At 45.1% G+C, this 19,133-nt stretch overlaps 1 protein-coding gene across 1 annotated transcript in view; it reads left to right on the plus strand.

The window, feature by feature from the left end:
* The window catches only part of LOC308186286 (alpha-2-macroglobulin-like protein 1), a 29,417-nt gene extending 13,923 nt beyond the window's left edge, over positions 1 to 15,494 (plus strand). Inside the window, exons 14-35 of the mRNA XM_080575248.1 lie at positions 84 to 233; positions 651 to 767; positions 1,361 to 1,508; positions 1,926 to 2,043; positions 3,783 to 4,008; positions 4,143 to 4,269; positions 4,564 to 4,685; positions 5,196 to 5,250; positions 5,945 to 6,028; positions 6,428 to 6,604; positions 6,794 to 6,875; positions 7,256 to 7,412; positions 7,610 to 7,684; positions 11,056 to 11,218; positions 11,653 to 11,861; positions 12,058 to 12,273; positions 12,769 to 12,893; positions 13,290 to 13,380; positions 13,809 to 13,877; positions 14,089 to 14,191; positions 14,284 to 14,325; positions 14,413 to 15,494. Of these exons, the coding sequence (XP_080431374.1) occupies positions 84 to 233; positions 651 to 767; positions 1,361 to 1,508; positions 1,926 to 2,043; positions 3,783 to 4,008; positions 4,143 to 4,269; positions 4,564 to 4,685; positions 5,196 to 5,250; positions 5,945 to 6,028; positions 6,428 to 6,604; positions 6,794 to 6,875; positions 7,256 to 7,412; positions 7,610 to 7,684; positions 11,056 to 11,218; positions 11,653 to 11,861; positions 12,058 to 12,273; positions 12,769 to 12,893; positions 13,290 to 13,380; positions 13,809 to 13,877; positions 14,089 to 14,191; positions 14,284 to 14,324 (2,655 nt within the window). The 3' untranslated portion in view covers position 14,325; positions 14,413 to 15,494. The remainder of the gene's footprint in view (positions 1 to 83; positions 234 to 650; positions 768 to 1,360; positions 1,509 to 1,925; positions 2,044 to 3,782; positions 4,009 to 4,142; positions 4,270 to 4,563; positions 4,686 to 5,195; positions 5,251 to 5,944; positions 6,029 to 6,427; positions 6,605 to 6,793; positions 6,876 to 7,255; positions 7,413 to 7,609; positions 7,685 to 11,055; positions 11,219 to 11,652; positions 11,862 to 12,057; positions 12,274 to 12,768; positions 12,894 to 13,289; positions 13,381 to 13,808; positions 13,878 to 14,088; positions 14,192 to 14,283; positions 14,326 to 14,412) is intronic.
* The last annotated feature ends 3,639 nt before the right edge of the window (positions 15,495 to 19,133 follow it).

The following is a 19,133-nucleotide window of genomic DNA, read 5'->3' on the forward strand; positions in this document are numbered from 1 at the left end:
TTCCTGCGCAGGAAGTGGTAGGGTGGCCAACACCAGCAATGTCATATATATTTTGCCTGCATTTATTTGTTCTTCTCATCCAGGTGGAGCTGGGCTTCTCAACATCCCAGACTCTTCCTGATTCAGAGGTTGGTTTGAACCTGCTGGCAGCTCCTGGGTCCACATGTGCTGTCTGGGCTGTGGATCAGAGTATCTTTTTGGTGAAGCCAGAAAAAGAAGTCAGCAGCTCCATGGTGAGTAAGTCTGCTCTGACATGAAGAGGGAGGGAGAGAGAGAGGAAGACAGGCTGTTGTATCTGTTAAGAGCTTCTCTCTCAAGGAACTAAAAGCACTGACTGGAAGGATCAAGAGCACTCTCAGTGTGGCACAGGTGAGGATTAGGAGGCATCTCTTAAAGAGGCTGAATGCCACTCAGCACACCTGTAGTAAATCCAGACCCAGGTTCTGTTGTTCTGTCTCATGTTCAGTTCAGCAGGTTGTGCTGGCTCTATCAAAGAAAAGCCAGTGAAGAGTAACAATGAGTCTGTGCTTTCTGGCATGCATTCATGTGTGATAGCCAGGAGCAATTCAAACAGGCCTTGGATGTGCTACACAAAGTGAATGCCAGGTATTATTTGCACTGATTTTTTTTTCTTTTCTTTTTTTTCCCAGATCTATGGGCTCTTCCCATCTGTTTATAACTCCGGATATCCTCGCCAAGTGTCTGAAGATGATCATTCATGTGGGTTCCCAAATTCTGCTGAGCCTGATGTGTTTACAGCATTCAAGGTGAAAATGGCTGATTTTGTGGCTTGGTGTAATTCATGAATCGAGGGAATTGTGGCCCCCTGACTTTACCAATATCCTAGAAATGTCATCAAAGATAGCATAGGGAACAGGTTTGGTATAGGTCCTGATAATTCACTTGTTCTTTGAATAAGTGACTTGAAATTGTTGACCAAGGAGAAATTATTGTGTGGTTACTGCACTTCAGTTGTGTTTTTCAGGATGCCAAGTATCATTGGTTACTTTAATTGGATTCCAAATATCATATTTAATCTCCATATCACGAGCAATTTGGGCTGCCCAAGAATAATCTGGTAGGAATTGCCCTCTTCAGGCTGAGAAGACATAGTGCTTAGATGACCACGTGTTTGAAAAAGAAGAAACTTGGTTGACTCAGACCAGATGGATTAACGTAAAAGGTTTGCCCCTTGCTGAGGATCTGAATAATTCTCTCCTAAACTGAAGCAAGAGAATAGTTTACCAAGACAGAAGACAACTGAGTCCCCACTGCATAAAGGGACAATAAGGCACAGGATGAAGGACAGAGAGTGTATGACAAGTATGTGCCTTATTTTTTTTTTCTTTTTTTCCTACAGGAAATGGGGTTGAAAATTATGTCCAACACGAATATCAGGAAACCAAGACTGTGTCTAACTACTCAGTCAACAGCTATGCTGCAGGAAACAGGCGTAATCACTCCCAGGCCCATGTTGATGTTTGCTCAGCCTCATAAAGCACCTAACAGTAAGCACTTGCCAACTTCTTCTTACATGAGATGCTCAGTCTTTCAGGTGAAAGCATTCCCAGGTTTGAGCTAAGAGGCAGTACTTACTGTAATTGCAAATGGAGGAAAGACTGTTCCCTGGCTCTAGACCTGTTATGCTAGCGTGATACTGTGGGGGACTTAGAGCTTCTGGCTCTGAAATATTAGTGAGCTGTCTGGATCCCAGGTCTTAGCTCTGACGTGAGGGAATAGTTGCCCTTCCTGTGGTGCCTTCAAACACAAGTAAGGCCCAAAGCAGCTCTGTCATTTCAAATAGGCAAGATTAATGCAGTGCTTCCCATGTGCTGACTGTCTGACCTGCAGCCTGAGCTGGGATGGAGCCCCTCTGTTCTAAGGTGCTGAGGACCCTGTGGTAACTCTGCATTTGTTATTTCCAGCAGGGCATCTGTTGACATCTACCCATCAGCCCACCATGTTTTCACCTGTTTCTCCAGCTGAAGAGAAAGTGCACAAATATTTCACAAAAACCTGGATATGGGATTTATATTCTGTGGGGTGAGTAAACTGAGAAGCAGGGGCCTAGTCTGGGTGGTCTAGTCTGACCTGGAATGGCAGCAGATGCAACCCATTTTAGATCTTGAGCTACCAAGGAAGACACTAGGCTGTGTCTCATTGAAGCCGATGTCTGCATCAAACGTGTTGTGTTTTCCTCTACTAGATGACCATCCATCCATAGCAGGTGGCTGGCATGAGTATACAAGAAAGCAGGTGTGATTTGGCAAAGCAGCTTGGTTTACTGCCTGCACTCTGCTTGTAGTAGCCCTGTAGTAGTTCCCAAAGTGGGCTCACGGGTTGTATCCTAGGGTGCAGGAGAAGCTGATCTCCACAGAAGCCCTTCACAAGACTGGGAATTATGTCTTGTGAGAAAGGCTGACGGTTCAGTGAGTGTTCAGGGAGCCCCATCAGCACAAGTGAGGGAGAGAAGTTACTTGGGTCTGGAGTGAGTATAAGATGGGGGGATGAAAGGGCAAACACTGCATGAACTCCCAGGTAGTTCCCCAAGTACTGTGGAGAAGGAGGTCCTACTCAGCATCAGTGTTGCTCTTCTTCCCTGATGCTCCCCTCCAGCTTCCCTGGAAGGGTGTGCAGTGTATCCCCCAGGAGAGGGAGCAGAGTGCTGGTGTGGGAAGCTATTTTACACTGAGCTTCAGGAGAGGGGCAGGATGAGCTTTTGGAGATTTTTCATCTCTGGCTTTAAGAATTTCTTGTCTGGTGTCTGGAGAGTGGCATCTGCTCAGGCCAGATCCCCCCAGATCTGCCCTCTCCCACCTGCCCTCTGTTTCCAGTTACATCCATCTCTTCACCTGCTAGCAGTGGATATCTCCTATGTGATTGCCTGCCAGCCTGAAGTGAACAACCAAAGGTGTTTCATATTGTATGTGCCTGGCAAAAGTGGATTCTTTAGGGGAAAGCAAATGTTTTCAATTGCTGGAGTCAAATAATGTTGATTAGCTTTAATGAGGGTTGTTTTTGTCTGCTGTGGTAGCAGATGTGGAATAGTCTGATGCTCTCAGAAATTGTGACATGGGCATAGGCCAAGTCTCTGCCCTGTCTTCATGTTAGAGCTTAAGCTGTCAATGTGTTTCACAGAAAGGTGAATGGATGGACCCGTCTCTTTGGCTAAATTCTGATGGTCTTGGCCAGTCCTGCTGCTCTTTTGGTGCCTGGTTCTCCATTCCTAGGCCTAGAGGAATAAAACTACTGACCGCTGTAAAGCATTTTCACATGTGCAAAGGGCAAGTGCTGTGTGAGAAAAGTGACAAGTATGATGATAGCATCTTTCAGCTATGTAAATTATTTTCAAAAGTTTTCTGTTGATATAAGTATCTGAGGCAGGGGTCCCTAATTTATCTGGGTAAGGCCATCTGACTGTCAACATCAAATACAGAAAGAGTGAGTTAGATCAGTGAGGATCAAAGGGTGTAATGCTGAGGGGAGCTTACCTCTCACAAGGGCCTGTGGGGGGACTGAGCTGCCAAAATCAGACACCTGAAATAGATGCTGTGAATACCTGTTCCCTCAGCTGCTCATGGATGCTGTGTATTGGCATGTCTAGTTCAGTTGAATGATGTGTCCTTGGGTGCTCCAACGGATATAAATTCAGTAGAGGTTAGGAGTTAGGTGGAGGTTAGGGGATGGGGTGCAGTGGGGGAGAAGGGCATAGACCAGGTCATCTGGTGCTGCATGCAACAAGATTCAGTTAAGTGCTCTCATTGCTGTCTACTTCTCTTCAGTCCCAGTGGGAACAAGAGTGTCACTGTCACCGTGCCTGGCACCATCACAGAATGGAAAGCAGGGATGTTCTGCACAGGACGTAATGGCTTTGGACTTGCTCCAACCTCCAGCCTGCTTGTTTTCAAGCCTTTTTTTGTGGAGCTCACACTGCCATCTTCTGTGATCCAGGGTGAGACCTTCATCTTGAAGGCCACAGTCTTCAACTACCTGCAGCGATGCATGAAGGTAGGTGAGCCCTGACAGGCTTTGAAAGAAAAGCGGGGTATGAGTAGGTAGGGGAAGGCTAAAGTCCATAGCTTATTTTAAGAATTATGTGACATTTGTCTTGTTACCATCTACCATCCCTGCTGCCCCTTCAGGTCCAAGTGACTGTGGAGGAGTTCGCACACTTCCAGCTGAAGCCATGTAAAGGCTGTGTCTACAGCAGCTGCTTATGTGCTGGAGAAGCTAAAACATTTCAGTGGAGTGTCACAGCAGTGCAACTGGGTAAGAAGAACAGGATGTTGGGGTGGTGGAGTTGGGAGGGAGTGGGACCAAGGTAAGGATGCTTTATAAGGGCTAAATGAGGGAGTTGTGTTATGTGCCCTGTTAAATCTGAGGGTATTCATTTGCATTCATCCTAAGGTCATGACTGCTCACAGTTTTGTGCTAGGAGGTACAGGACCTCCTGTATATAGGGTTCTAATCCAGTTTTGTTGTTGCCAACAGGTGACTTCTATGATATTAATGGAAAGTGCTTCCTCAAAGATGTTTTCTGTACTAAATGTGCCTTATTTTCAGGGCTCATGAACATCACCATCAGCACAGAGGCTGTGGCCACCAAAGACCTTTGTGGTAAAGAGATACCATTTGTCCCAAACCAAGGACAGAAAGATAAAATCACCAAACTCCTTCTTGTCCGGGTTAGACAACCTCTTCTGTTACCTAGATCATAAAATGGGTTTTGTGCAATTCCCAATTTGGTGCAGATTAATTCTGAGGGTAGCCCTTTGTTATTCAAGGTCTGTAATTAGAATCTCGAGGCATGAGCCAGGGCCAGTTTTGAGGGCTGATGGATGTGGGAGGTATGTGGGTCTTCTCCCAGCCCCCATTCTTCTGTTTGTGGTCAGGCCTCTACATGAAAAACTTTAAATATTTATACCTTTTCAAGTTCTCTCTCCTGAGCTGTCTGCTAAATCTTACAGTATCTGTTTCACAGACCTTCAGAAGTTACAATATTCTAAAAATATTTATTGATTTCTTATCTGAAATTAAAATGATTGACAATAATTAAAATGTTTATGTGATAATGATGTTACTCCATCTGAATCTTCAGCCTGAACCAGAATTTTGTTCAAATCTATTTCTAATCCACTTGTAATCCTGCTTCTCTCCTATGTGCTCGTTACCGCTACTTTCAAATGTTCCAACAGCCAGAGGGAGTGCTGGTGGAAAAGGCTCACAGCTCCATCCTGTGTCCCAAAAAAGGTAGAGAGATTGTTTTCTTCTTTCACCCCCCTCATCCTCTGCTTCCTGGCTACCTCCTGGGTCTTTCCAATTATTGAATTGTTTTCCTACGTCAACACGACCAAGCTATGGAAGCACACTATAATTGTGGTGCCTTCAGGAGCTTCCCTTGGGTAAGGGTGGGTAGGGGGGGATTCATGCTTTTAGTATCCACATCCCTGAAGCTAATATGGCAGCTGGAGGACTTTTTCACTTGTGGTAATAGCCACACCGTTGAACATGATGAGGCTAGAGGATATGACTTTGAATTTCTGCTCCTGTCTTGACTATTATGGTGTATTATGGGGCTATTTGCAGCTTTTGAGAGTGCTAAGTGCATTGAGAAGTCATGCCTGCAACTGAAATTACCAACAAGTTGGGGTAACTTCTGTAGAGAAAAGCAGGTAGGTGGCTTTCGCCACAGATGGTTTCTAGGAGAAGATCATCTCACCCTCTTGAGAAGGAAGACTCAGGATAGCACAATCACAATGGAGGTGGGTGGAAAAGAGTTGAGGGTGGAATGGAACATGGTTTGTGAGGTGATCTGCAACCTTTGTGACAATAAAATGGGATGTTAGCACTGTCTTGAACAGTTTCTGGGGATTTTTAGGGCTATTTTTGTCAGAATCTCTTTCTTTTTCTCCTTCCCCCTGTACCTTACACCCTCTGGTGCCAGGAAGTCCAGCACAGGAGTCTGTGTCCTTGATGTTGCCTCTAAATGTGGTTGAAGGTTCAGTCAGAGCTACAGTCTCGGTCACTGGTAAGGAATTCAGCTGTGATAATACCTTTCCAACTTCTTTATCTCTGAGAATAGTCCTAGGAAAGCCCAAACTGAGAATGCCCTGTACTCTTTCTGAGGTTTCTGAGGCTCCAGCTCCCTTGGTCTTTCCATGTTTATGGCAGAGTTTCCTGGTTCCAGATGACCTAAAACACTCAGCAAGGGAGAGGTTCTTCTCTTTATGGGTTTCCCCTGGCAGGATGGGAATGTGCATGCAGAGCACAGTGGAACTGATAAGCTGACTGGACAGAGCTACCTGCACACTGCTGTGCTGGGGGTATCTTACCTAGTACGCTACCAGGAATTGGTCACCCATTCTAGGAGGTGAATACCCAAAACCCCTGTCCAGGAGGGGGTCAGGGTGCCTATACTCTGTTCCAGGTGACCTCATGGGGACTGCACTGCAGAACCTGGACCACCTGGTGCATATGCCCCATGGATGTGGGGAGCAGAACATGGTGCTGTTTGCCCCCATTGTCTATGTGCTGCAGTACCTAGAGAAGACAGGACAGCTGACCCCTGAAATCAAGGAGAGGGCAACAGGATTCCTGCGCAAGGGCAAGTACAACAGATCCACCTTGCTCTTCTGCCTTCTCCTGTGTCCAACCTAGTAACAGTCCCTAGTGCCTACTCCCCCTACCTGCAGGATACTCCACCACTTAGAATGTTAATACCACTCCCATTACCTGCTCATTGATCTCATTGAAAATACCAGTTTGAACCCTAACATCCTATCCTGCTTCTCAGGGTACCAGATACAGCTGCAGTATCAACACCCTGATGGTTCTTTCAGTGAATTTGGTACCAAGGATGAGTACGGTAATACTTGGTAAGCCCTGGGCTCTCTCCCTGGTGTCCTCCTGCTGTCAGACCACCTGGAGGTGGGCAGCTTTCTGCTTCTAGCACTGAATCCTTTTTTGTCCTGTTGGATGCAAAGTGTTCCAAATAAATGATTTTTTGGGTTATGGCACCCCACTGGTATGCAACTATCCTTGGGATGAAGGATGACACTGGACTGACAAATTAGGATAGCACAATAATAGGTGAGGAGAGACCCAGAGGTTTCAAATTCCCACTTTTATTCCTTTTTGTTGGTTTCTGCTTAGGTTCTTTCTTTTGACTTATTCTTCTCTCTCTCTCATTTGCTCAATCTCTTACTGTTTCTCTTTTCCTTCTCTCATGCATTTTTTCTGTTCTCTCTCCAACCAGGCTGACTTCATTTGTGGTCAAATGCTTTGTCCAAGCCAAGCCATACATTTTCCTGGACAATAGGAGCATCCAAGCTGCTCTCAACTGGCTGGAGTTCCACCAGCTTCCTAACGGATGCTTCAGAAATGTGGGCCAACTTTTTCACACAGCCATGAAGGTAGGAGCCAGAGTACCTTGAAGGGCAACTCAGAGCAGTTCTTGCCAAGTGTACTGGTAATTGTTTGAGCTCACTTTCCTGTGTTGTTCTGCTTTCTTGCATGGAAGAAAACCGGGGGTAGGTGGGACCTTTTCTGAAAAGTTTCAGGTCTTTGTGTATTACCTTTCCCAGCTTTTGGATATTTATGCTTTTTGCAGGGAGGTGTGGATGGGGAAGTCCCCTTGGCTGCCTACATCACAGCTGCATACTTGGAGGCAGGGGAGACACCAGAGGTAAATACTTGGATTCTTTGCTATGCTCTTGCCTGAATCCTGAAGAACTTAGCGTGGTGACTTTAAGCAGGCAACAGAACATCTTGGAAAGGCTTGAGGACAAAGTAATGGGTCGGAAAGTAAAAAAAAAATCATCACTTCTCAGGAAAAAGCTTAAACTGTCCCTTGTGGAGGACACTGTTGGCAGGGGAAAATGTGAGGTTATACTAAGGGGAGCCATTGGAGTTCATGGTTAGACACTATGCTCATTTGCCAGTCTTGGGCTGCTGAGTCCTGCTCCCTCCACCGTCCTCACACCATCTTGTTGCTCCTTACACCTATATATGTATGATAGCTAGCAGTGAGGTGTTAGGGAGGAGACGTGGGCATAGCTACTCCTGCAGCAACATTAGTAGACATAATGACATTTTTAATGTGATTTATCTTCCCAGAAACTGGAAGTCTGGGAAAGGAGTACTGACAGGAGTACTGTAGGGAGATACATGCTGGGCAGTTGGAATTGTGCAGCTAGGTAATAATAATAAGGGGGAACTCTTACAAGTGCTAAGGTTCATGCCTAAATACTGGACTTTGTGGTACTGGCAGTTAAAAAATATTGTCAACTGGATGAAGAAATGCTATTGCTACAGACTTGGAAAAACAGAGTTCCCTGGAAATCAGTAAATTAAGTGAAATAGCGGTGTTTTTCATTGCATCTGAAAGCTGTGGGCTTAGAAAAAAAAGAGGCTGATGGAAATTAACCTTCATTCTGACAACAGATGTCCTCAAATCACCTTTTTCACTGTAAGGACACTCAAGTGTTAGAACAAGTTGATTAGAGAGGTTTAGTCATCTCCATCATTGGAGATTTTGAAGTCCTGACTAGATAAAACCCTAAGCAACCTGGTCTGATCTCATAGCTAACCCTCCTTTGAAAAGGTTGGATTAGAGACCTTCTGAAGTCCCTCCTAATCTGAATTATTCTGTTTTCTGGTAATTCCATTGAGTGTCTGAGTTTGGCTGACTTCTGTGGAGGAGTCTTTTCACGAAACTATTTGACATGTTCTGCCAAATGTAGCAAAATGAAACACAAGGACAAGCACTTTCATCCTGGCAGAAAAAAAAAAAAAAAAAGACAGTTTATTGTATATCTTAAGAGCCAGTTCTGTTATTTGTAAAGGAAAGCAAAGTTACTGAGAAGCAACCAGACTGTGCTCCAAATCCACGAATAAAATCCAGAAAGGGAGACAAACAGGACCTCAAATCAATCTGCATGATCAACTAGTGGAAGCCACTCTGTCCAGAATGAATCCACAGAGAGTGACTAGCACTTTGATACCGGTGATGTGATTCTTCAGGCTCCAGAGAAGATGACAACAGCACTATTAGCTCAGAAAGGATTGTCTATGGAGTGAGGAATGCTTCACTGGAGCAGAGGATTTGTTGATCTGAATGTAATCAGAGAGCTATTGGACAGCCATGCATAAACCATTATTTTAAGATAAAATGGCCATGATAGTGAAAGAAGTCAAAAGTAATGACAAACAAATAAAAACACAAGTCTCACAATAATTATCCTAGCCCTAGTGAGGGCAATTCTGAGGAGGTCTGTGAGTAGACGAAGTGGGAAACAGAAAGCTTGTCATAGGGCCCAGGAAAAGAATGTTCTTGAGTGGGTTATAAATGGTTTTACAAAGAATGCACAGTCACTAGAGATGAAAATCACGAGAAAGCGATTGAGGGTGTACTGCAAGATGTTCAGAACAGATCCTACTTTCCCTTACCAGCATACCTACGAAGCTCATGGAAATTGTTAGGGGTCAAAATGTAAAGAAAATGTTGAAGATATTTTACGCTGTCCTGAATAAACTAACATTAAAGCATGGTCTGTATGACAAAAAAAATCCAGTCAAATAGCCCTCTACTTCCACTGTGTTCTGGAAATAGATCCCTTTGAACAAAACAGATTGTTTATGTTGACTGGAGAAACAAATGGCATATTGTAGAGGAGAAATTCCTTAGCTGGCATGTGACTGCTCTCGGGGAAGTTCAATGCTTCTGTACAGTAAGCACTCAGGACTGCTATTGCCAACGCCAGGATGAGCACAGATTGCAGTAGAGTGGCACTCAGTTCTTGTGTTAGTTTCACCAGAAGACACCAGAGACAGATGGGTTAAAATCTGTTAGACTGTTCATAGACAAGGTATTAAGATGCACGATAATGATCACCACTTCACAGGTGACACTTCAACTACTTTTGGTGGAATTTTAGTAGCTGGACAAACACTAGCTCTGTTAACTCCATTTTGACCATCTGAGAAAGTGAGAGATATAAGAAGGAAAATTAATAATAAAGGAACTTCTGAACTGAACAATTCAGGACTTGCTCTAATTCTTACTTAGCTTTATTCAGTTACAGAATACAAGGATTACTGTGTCACTTGCAGTTATTATATTTAAGATCAAACAGTAAGGTAGGATTTTTGAAATGATGGGAGCTTAGCTTAGCTCTTCTGTTGGGCTTTACCAAGAGAACAACCAAAAATAAACAGTTGTATCCTCCAAACTTTTGATACGTTGTGAGTAGATGCAATGAGAATTTCTGAAAATCACTGGCTGCATCCAGCAATATTACCGTCTGGAGAGCTCCAAAATGACATAGACAATATCTTTTCTCCTTTCTAGAAGGGAAAGAGGTGAGGAACATGTCACATGTCAGAATAAATCTTAAATGTAGCCCTTGTGTGATGCTTACCATACTTCACCAAGAAGCCACTTGTAGAGGGAAAACCACAAACTGCTGTATATACACAAATACCCAACAGGCAACCACTGCAAGCCTTTGGTTCATGCTTGAAATGGTGTAACTGAATGTTGGAATACAATGCTGCTGAAACTGGTTGATTTGCTGTGTCCTGCCAACAGTACTGATATTGTGAGAGAAACTGGAAGTCTGAGCAACCTTAAATTCAGCTCTTCAGTGCCTTAACACAGTAATATTGGTCATTATGCTGGGTACAAGCATTTGCAATTGTATTGTTACTCTGGTGTTCAAAGTAAGATGTGGTGGTGCTATTCCAGCAGTAAGGGAACTGATTTCTCTGAGAGAGCCATGCTGAAATCCATGACCTGCTTTGGGGGCAGTCTCTGTCAAGCACCCTGCACCAAGGGCTGGAGACACAGCTTAGTGTCTCAGGACACTAAGACATGGCAGAGACACTGCAGTGATACACAGGGAAGAGTGCAGGCTCAAGCACAGTGACACATGGTTGTGTGTACGAGGTGCTCTCTATGTCAGCATATGCTAGTGCATCCTTCTGCTTGTGTACCTCCATGTTTGCCTACCTCGTGTGTCTGTGTGTGACCCATATCAATGTAACCCTTCTCTGTAGAGTACAGTGGTGCGCAAGGCTCTGGGCTGCATCGCTCCTTCCCTTCCCAAAGCTGCCAGCACTTACACACAGGCCCTGCTGGCCTACACCTTTGCCCTGGCTAAGGACCGTCAACGCACACAAGAGCTTCTCGACATGCTTGATCAAAAGGCAATCAGAGCAGGTATGGGAACCTGGTGATCATCAGAGAAGGGACATATGATCTGACAAGCTGTCTTACTTCTTAGTCTCTGACCCTCAGGACCAGCTCGTGAGTAGCTAGCTAATATCAGGTATCTAGTGGACCTGGCAAACAGGACAATGGAGAAGTCAGGTGTTTGGGAGCTACTCAGTATGCAGATTTTTGGCATATTAGTTTGTGTTTTGTTTTTTTTTTTTTTCTATCACGTTGATAAACGGGTCTTCAATGTATAATACGGAGTATCGGGTATTGCAAAACACAAGTTGCATACATGATATTGCAGTTCACCCAGTGATGTGATGACCAAAAGTGGTATTTACTCACTGGTCTTTGCACACACAAGCTACTGTGCCTCCTAGACCTCAAGATTTCTTCCCTGACATCTCTCAGTATTATCTACTTCCTTTCTTTCCCAGGTGGGCAGATCCATTGGAGTCAGAGCCCATCCGAGACACCCAGCGCTTGGTCACAGCCACTGTCTGTGGATGTGGAGTTGACAGCTTATGTCCTCCTGGCCCTGCTCTCCAAGCCAAATGTCACAAGGGCTGATCTCACCACAGCCTCTGGCATTGTGGCCTGGCTCACCAGGCAGCAGAATGCCTATGGAGGATTTGCCTCAACACAGGTAACTCGGGGCTGGGGAAGGTGATACTGCCTGAGAAAGATTCTTTGCAGAATCTATGCAAACGTGAAAACAACAGTGTGAACACTGATTAGAGGAGTCCTTGTATACAGAGGTCCTCAGATCAGCGAGTTCAAGTGTCTTTGGACCTCAAAGCTGTGGAGCAAGCATGCAAATGTAATTGTTTCTTCCTTTTCAGGACACAGTGGTTGCCCTGCAGGCCTTGGCTAAGTATGCAGCGCTGACGTACAGCACAAAGGGGGTTGCAGAAGTGAGGGTGAGGTCCCAGAGAGGCTTTGGGAGGAAGTTCCAAGTCTCCTACCAGAACCGACTTTTGGTGCAGGAGATGGCACTGACAGAAATCCCAGGAAAGTTCTCAGTGCAGGCCCATGGCAGCTGTTGTGTCTTTACCCGGGTAGGTTGCCCACTTCCTACAGCCCCTTCTGTGTCAACCTTCTGCTCATCATCTTGTCAAAAACAACAATCTCTGCTGCAGCTCTGTGCAAGGAAATGTGCATTAACTGGGTCTTACTTGTACCTTCTTGCCAATGCAACGAACCTGTGTGTCATAAGAGATTGAGACAGAGTGTGTCCAAATGTGAGTGCTGCTTCTGTGGTTCTTGGGGTATTGGTGGATGTAAACCTTGCGTAGTGGTCCCTCTGTTGTGTGCCTGACTTTGCATGGTCTCAAGCAGACAGGAGAGCAGAAGTAGCCCCAGTTGGAATGATCATGGAAGTTTTCCATTCTGAGTCATGTTTATTTCTGGTACAGGGATGAGTGTGCTCACTGCATATCCAGTCACTGTCTGTGGTCCATACCTTGAGGATTGGAATAGTCGCTGAAAAGGTATGGAGATGATACTGAACTTATTATCCATGTCTTATTCTGTCTTTTTGTCTCTTTATGCAGATGGTGTTGAGGTACAACACACCCTTCCCACAAGTCTCAAAATCCTTTTTCTTGCGAGTGAAAACCAAGCCAGTCAATTGCACCGGGGACGATACCCACTCTGTAACTCTCTACGTCAATGTCAGGTGATTGTAAAGACACAGAAGACACAGCCACACTTAGGAAGGAAAGCCACAAATTGCTGGAAAGGTTAGGGGTGCTTGGCTGCAATACAGGCATCCAGCAGTTTCAGCAGAAGGGCCAGATGCCAGATGGAATGGGTGGGAAGGAAAGATATATGTGTCTCTGGGGAAGGGGAAATGTTTCCAAGGTCTTTGGTTCTTGCTAGGAAGAAGAGTGGAAGTAGTCACCTCAGATGAGGGAAGCTCACAGCAGTGCAGCAGTCATCTGCCTCGTGAGAGGGAGCAGCAACTGCCTTGGCCACAGTCCTGGCTGGGCTTCCTGGCTTAGGGTCTGCACACAGGGTATGGTGATGGAGGGAAGGGGGAGCTGGGTGAGCTCTGTTTGATCTTCTCCCTCAGGTACACTGGGAAGAGAGCCATTTCCAATATGGTGATTGTGGAGGTGTCCCTACTGTCTGGATTTGTCCTGGCTCCAGGATCTGGGATGCCTGTAAGAAGCCTGGAATCAGGATGATGATGTGGTGTCAGTTGGACCATCCATGCCCAAGGGGAGGGGAGATTGCTTGAGAGAGAAGCAACACATTCCTATGCAATCTCATCATCCCTACCACTCTGCCACGTAAAGAAACGTGAACTTTTACTGTAGTCTCTTACCTTGTACCTTGAAGGTAGTGATCCTTCCAGCCCAACTGACTCAGTATATAGCAGCCACATAGCCTAGGTTCCCGTCCTTGGGTTCTGCAGGAGGTGGGTGGCCCAGCAGGGAGATCAGCCTGAAGGGGTAAGAGCCCCAAATAATTTTGGAAGTGAGTGAATGAGAATCTGCTCAGTCAGGCTTAGATAAACCATTTGGGGATGTCTCACACCTTCTTTTCCACATTACTCAACTAAATTGCCTCCTGTACTCTCCTGTCTTAGATGGAGCATTGGCACCCTGTGAAAAGAACTGAGAAAACCCAAGCAGGTGTTGCCATCTACTTGGACAAAGTAAGTGTGTGCTACTAGAGAAGCTGTAGGAGTGGAGGGCACTGGAAAAGCTGTGTGGAGAATCCAGGACTGGGGTAGCAGAGCAGGATTCATCTTGAAGTCCTGTCTTTGGCTGTCACAGAGTTGTTATTGCCTATCTTTAGGATCAAATTTAGGTGAGGAATAAAAACAACAGCTCATAAGTGAACTGTCATTTGCCTTTCTCCCTCAGCTGAGCCATAAGTCTGAGACATATGTCCTGCACCTGGAACGGGAGATTGGGGTGACCAACCTGAAGCCAGGACATGTCAAGGTCTATGACTACTACCATCCAGGTGAGTATGGTACCATGGGGTGCCAGGGCTGTCTGGGTATTTGTGCTTGACTCTGTGCAAGGATAACTTTGGTCTCTCCTGTCCTGTTGCAGAGGAGCAGGCCATGGCTGATTATAATGTTTTCTGCATCTGAGGTAGGTGTGAGCCCCACAAAGATGTGTTGCTGTTCCCTTCCTTAGCCCCTGTACAGACCTAGCAGCCTCATGATTTTTTCTCTGCAGCCCCACTATCTTTGCCTGAGAGGAGGAGCCCTGTGTACCTCTGATTCAGCATATTCCCTTTATCTAGAACTACATCTGGAATTTCCTGGGCCTCCATCTGTCCTCTGTTTTCTGGATTTTTTTGTGTTGTCTTTGCTAAATTGCTCTGTAGGTGGTAAATGAAATGGTTAACACGTGTTCTTGCTGTAAAGTCTGGGGGATATCTGGGCTTGGTATAGTTGATGGGTCTGCCTGCCAAATGAGTGACAGTGCTTGCAGACAGTTTTCACTGTTCCAGAAGGCATTCCAAGCAGAATTCATGGTACTAGTTCCAGCTTACACTATTTGGGTATGGGTGGATATCCCACCTCTTCCTGGGGAGAGGCTGAATTAAGACAAGAATACTTGATCAAACCAGAGAAACACTTTCCCTGAGAGTCTTTATTGAGGGTCTCCCTAGCTGTTAGCATCCCAGAATTAATCATTTCAGTCATCCTATTTTCTCTCTGTTTTCCTCCCTCTTCGTACTGTTTTTTCTCCAAGGACCTGGTATGCTCTCTTACTATCCACTGTTTCAGCCCTCAGGGGTCCCATTAGTGGGAGATGCCCTAGGAGAGCACAGCTGCTGCTTTATTGCTTTTGGTATGATGGGGCATACGTCACCTGCAAAGTGACATCTCTGTGGGCTTGGGATATCGGTGCTGGGGCAGATCTCAAGTTGGATTTCAGGACTAAACCCAGCCCATGCCATGCTGCTCATCCTGACAGCCATTTCCTGGTGAATTCTTTTGGGTGTCTGATTAATTCTGATTGTTTTAATCCAGGGATTTTCTTGCTTGTAAACAGAAGGAAAATAAAATATAAATCACAAATCTGGGTCCTGTGGTGTGTTTGTACTCTATAGCAGATTATATTTACTCTATAACTTGGAGGAGAGTGCGGAAGTGAACTCCTACAGAGACAGGTACCTGAACCCTACACCTGGCATTCATTTCTTCCAGCACTGGTTTTCACTCCAGCAACATCATGCAGCCATCAACATGGGGTGAGGACTCTAGCCCTCTTTGGAGAGTGATCCCACTCAACTTCTGTCTTCCTTGCCCAGAAAGAAGGAGGGGACTGATTCTATTTTCTCCTTCTCTGAAGCTGTATCTTCCACACGACAACTGAAACACGTGTTGTTGGGCAGGGATGGTGCATGAGGCTTGACTCCATCCCTCCTAATGAGCTTCTGGAGAGTAGACAGAGTGAACAGGTCTCCTCAGCATGAGATGATGAGAGGCAAGGGCAATTCAGCAGCCAAAGGGCAGGTGAAAATTCAACATTTATTACTGCTTTTTAAAACCAAACCTCACAATTTAAGAAACTACATCTTGTGATCTAGGATTTTTAAGCTTGTCAGTGCTGTGTCCCTGTATAGACAGGTCTCCCTAGAACCTTGCTAGAGTTGGCAGTGACAGTGTAATGGCTAAGTGCAAAGTCAGGCTTAGGAGTGGAAGGTCTGGAAGAGAGGCAGGGAGCTGAGGCTCTGGATTCAGCAACAGCCCTGGAACTTTTCCAGACCAGACTCTGCAGCAAGGCTGGGATTTGTGGTGGTTTGGAGGGAGGGATTTGGAGAGTGCACTTAAATTCCAACTTCAAAGTTCCGGAGCAATCATAAAGTCTCAGCAAGTCCCGACTTTGAGGCAAAGACAGAAGCATTGGAAGTTCTTCTTTATAAGAGTGAACACTCTCCTTAAAGCACTGAAGAATTCTGCCAGTAAAGCAGGCTACTGAAAGCCTGCTCCATGTTTCATGTACAGGATAATAAGACCAGAATGAATGCCTAAATTCAGCATAGTGGTTAGGTGTTACCAGTGCCCTGTGCAGTGCCAGAAGTGTCTGCACTGAAATTGGCTTCTATTCCAGGAGTCACTTTCTCCTTGTTTGTGCAACTTTGTTTAAACAGGTGCTTTTTTCCACCTCATTATTCAATTTCCTCAGCAGTTTATGAGCAATGCAGAGCCCAACTCAGCAGAACAGGATTTTCACCAGAATACTACTTTCTCTAAAACATTTCAAAAACAACTTTACAGCTACTGCAGGTTCCTTTGCAGGTATCTCGTCTCCCCATTTCCTTTATCTCTGGCAATGCTTGTGTCCTTGCTCTTAATCCAAAACCAGAACCGTAGCCCATGAGGTTTGTACTTTGTATTGGTACCAGTACCTAGAGAGCAACCAATGGTTATAGCTTAGGCTTTTGCAGAGGAGGAAAGACCCACCTTAGCACTGCCATTGGCACAATGTTCTAATTATCTGCTCTGCAGTGCTTAGCAAAGCACAGGCAACAGATCTGATAAAAGTCCCTGTATTCTGGAATAGTGATGTATTGGCAAAGCAACTGCTATATTGGTCACACGCACACATATATTCTGCATACTCCTTATTGAGTCCAGAAGGGGTAGTTCATACCTGAACACATTATTGCCAGAGGAGTTCACATCCCTGAAAAACAGAAACACTCACATGCATATGTGTACACATACTCTATGTAAAAATTGCACGTAGTGACATTTTTGACTTGCTATCCACTGCAATTTCTCTGCCCACATTATTAAGAACTCTTCCAGTTCCTTCAAAATATGCTTTCTCAGACTTAAACTGCAGTATCTGTTGGGTCTGGCTCCTAGACAGCATTTGGAGGGAGGTGGCTGTGTTCCAGCAAGGAAAAAGTAAAGACAGAGAAAAAAAAAGAAACAGAAAAAAAAAACTTTTGTACAAAATGCATCAACTTCTCTGCAGCTTAATTTTTGCCTTCTCTGCTTAGAGCTAGCAGTATCAAACATCACACTCATTTGTTTATCCTTTACAAAATTGAGAGGGTGAGGTGATTTATCCTGGAGACTTAGTGGTGCGCATTCTTCCACCTGGCTTTTGATCAGCTCCGCTGTTTGAGCACCAAGTGCTGACTGCCTTCAGAGACACAAACCCAGCCTCGTCTAGAGGACTGCAACAAAGGAGGTAAAAAGCCTGGAGGGCATGTCCGATGAGGAGAGGCTGAGAACACTTAGGTTGTCTAGTCTGGAGAAAAGGAGGCAACCTCATTGCTCTCTGCAGCTCACTGTGCAAGGGAAGTGGAGAGGGAGAGGCCAAGTCCCTTCTCCCTGGTAACCAGTGACAGGGCGCACGGGAAGAGCACAAAGCTGTGCCAGAGGAGATCCAGGCTGAACACTGGGGAAAATTTCCTTACTATGAGGGTGGTCAAGCACTGGGACAGGCTTTCAGATAGGTGTTTGATGGCCCGTGCCAGTCAGCGTTCAAGAGGCATTTGGATAATGCCCTCAACGACATGCTTAAGCTTTTGGTTAGCCCTGAAGTGGTCAGACAGTTGGACTTGACCTTTGCAGGTCCCTTCCTACTGAACTATTCTGTTATATTCTAACTACTTGTAGGCCTCTTGCCTGTCTGTTGTCCTCATGGTCAATGGGTCCATGAGAGAAAGGACCACAGCAAAAGAGAGCAGCCACATAACTTGTGTCCTGCCACAAGCTGCAGCAGGGGCAGAACCCTGCTGAGAGGTACTCACTTCCTAGGCACCCCCTGGCCATGAGTAGCTGGTCACCATGCTGGTCACAGGGGATGGAAATGGGACTGAGTTGGATGAATTGTGCACGCCAAGCCTGGGACACTGTTTTTGCTGTTCCAACATTTTTTTTTTTCATTCTGCTTCATTGTCTGTGAGTTGGATTGTGGGTTTTTGTTTGTTTGTTTGTTTGTTTTCCCCTCAGGATATGAGTTTCCAATCAGTATTAAGTAGAGAACTCAAAGATGTTTGGACTCTGGACTCACAAAACAGCTACAGAAATCAGTAGGAGCCAGGACTCTAAATACCATTGTGAGCCCATATGCTTTTATGAGGAATTTGGCTGTCCCCTGGAACTGCTGTGGGTCTACTGTGAACAAACAAATGTCAGCTGGGATTGTTCAGCAGGCACTGCCCGTACTTTTTGAGACCCATTGAAAGAAATGAAGGGCAGCCTGGTGTCAGAGTGATTCCCTTTCTTGCTCTGGTTCCTGTTCATTTGTTTATCCAGGTGCACTTTCACCTTCTTCTCAGCCATTGACACCAGAATCACTCAGCTGAACAAAGCCCTGGAAAGAAAGATTTTTTTTTTTTTTTTAAAAAAGGATTTGCATCTGCCCACTCTGCCAAGAAAAGAAAAATCTTTTTTTTTTCTTTGTAATGCATCAGTCTTTCCAAAATGAAATGAAAATATTCCTAAATGTTTAAGATCTCAGTTTAGCACCTGAAGATAAATCGGTTTTTGATATAAAAATGATATAAATCATATAGATATGAAATGGCTATTACACTAAAATAGAGGAGCTTCCTTAATTTAGGAAGTATTTCAAGAACCAGATTTTCCTTTGAATTGTAGTGAGATGCTCAGGTAAAAGTTCAGTATAAACAGTAGATAACAGGTTTAAAATTGGCATGTGGAAAGAAGCTCCCGAACTAGATAGCATGTGTTGCCATTTTGTAGAGATAGAGACACACCCTGCTGGTAGCTGGGGAAAACCACAGGACTCAAGGCATGCGGTTTTTGACCTGCCTGCCTACTGTCCAAACCCCATTTCCACTGGTGAATGCATGCTTAAGTTGCCCCTGGACTGGACTAAGCAGGGATGTGTGATACTGCTGGAGTGCCCTGCAGTTGTTGGATTTCCTGTTCAAACTCAAACACCTGCAGGGCAGAGATACG

This window comes from Anser brachyrhynchus (assembly GCF_964034855.1).
Source record: "Anser brachyrhynchus genome assembly, chromosome: 1".
Classification (NCBI taxonomy): Eukaryota; Metazoa; Chordata; class Aves; order Anseriformes; family Anatidae; genus Anser; species Anser brachyrhynchus.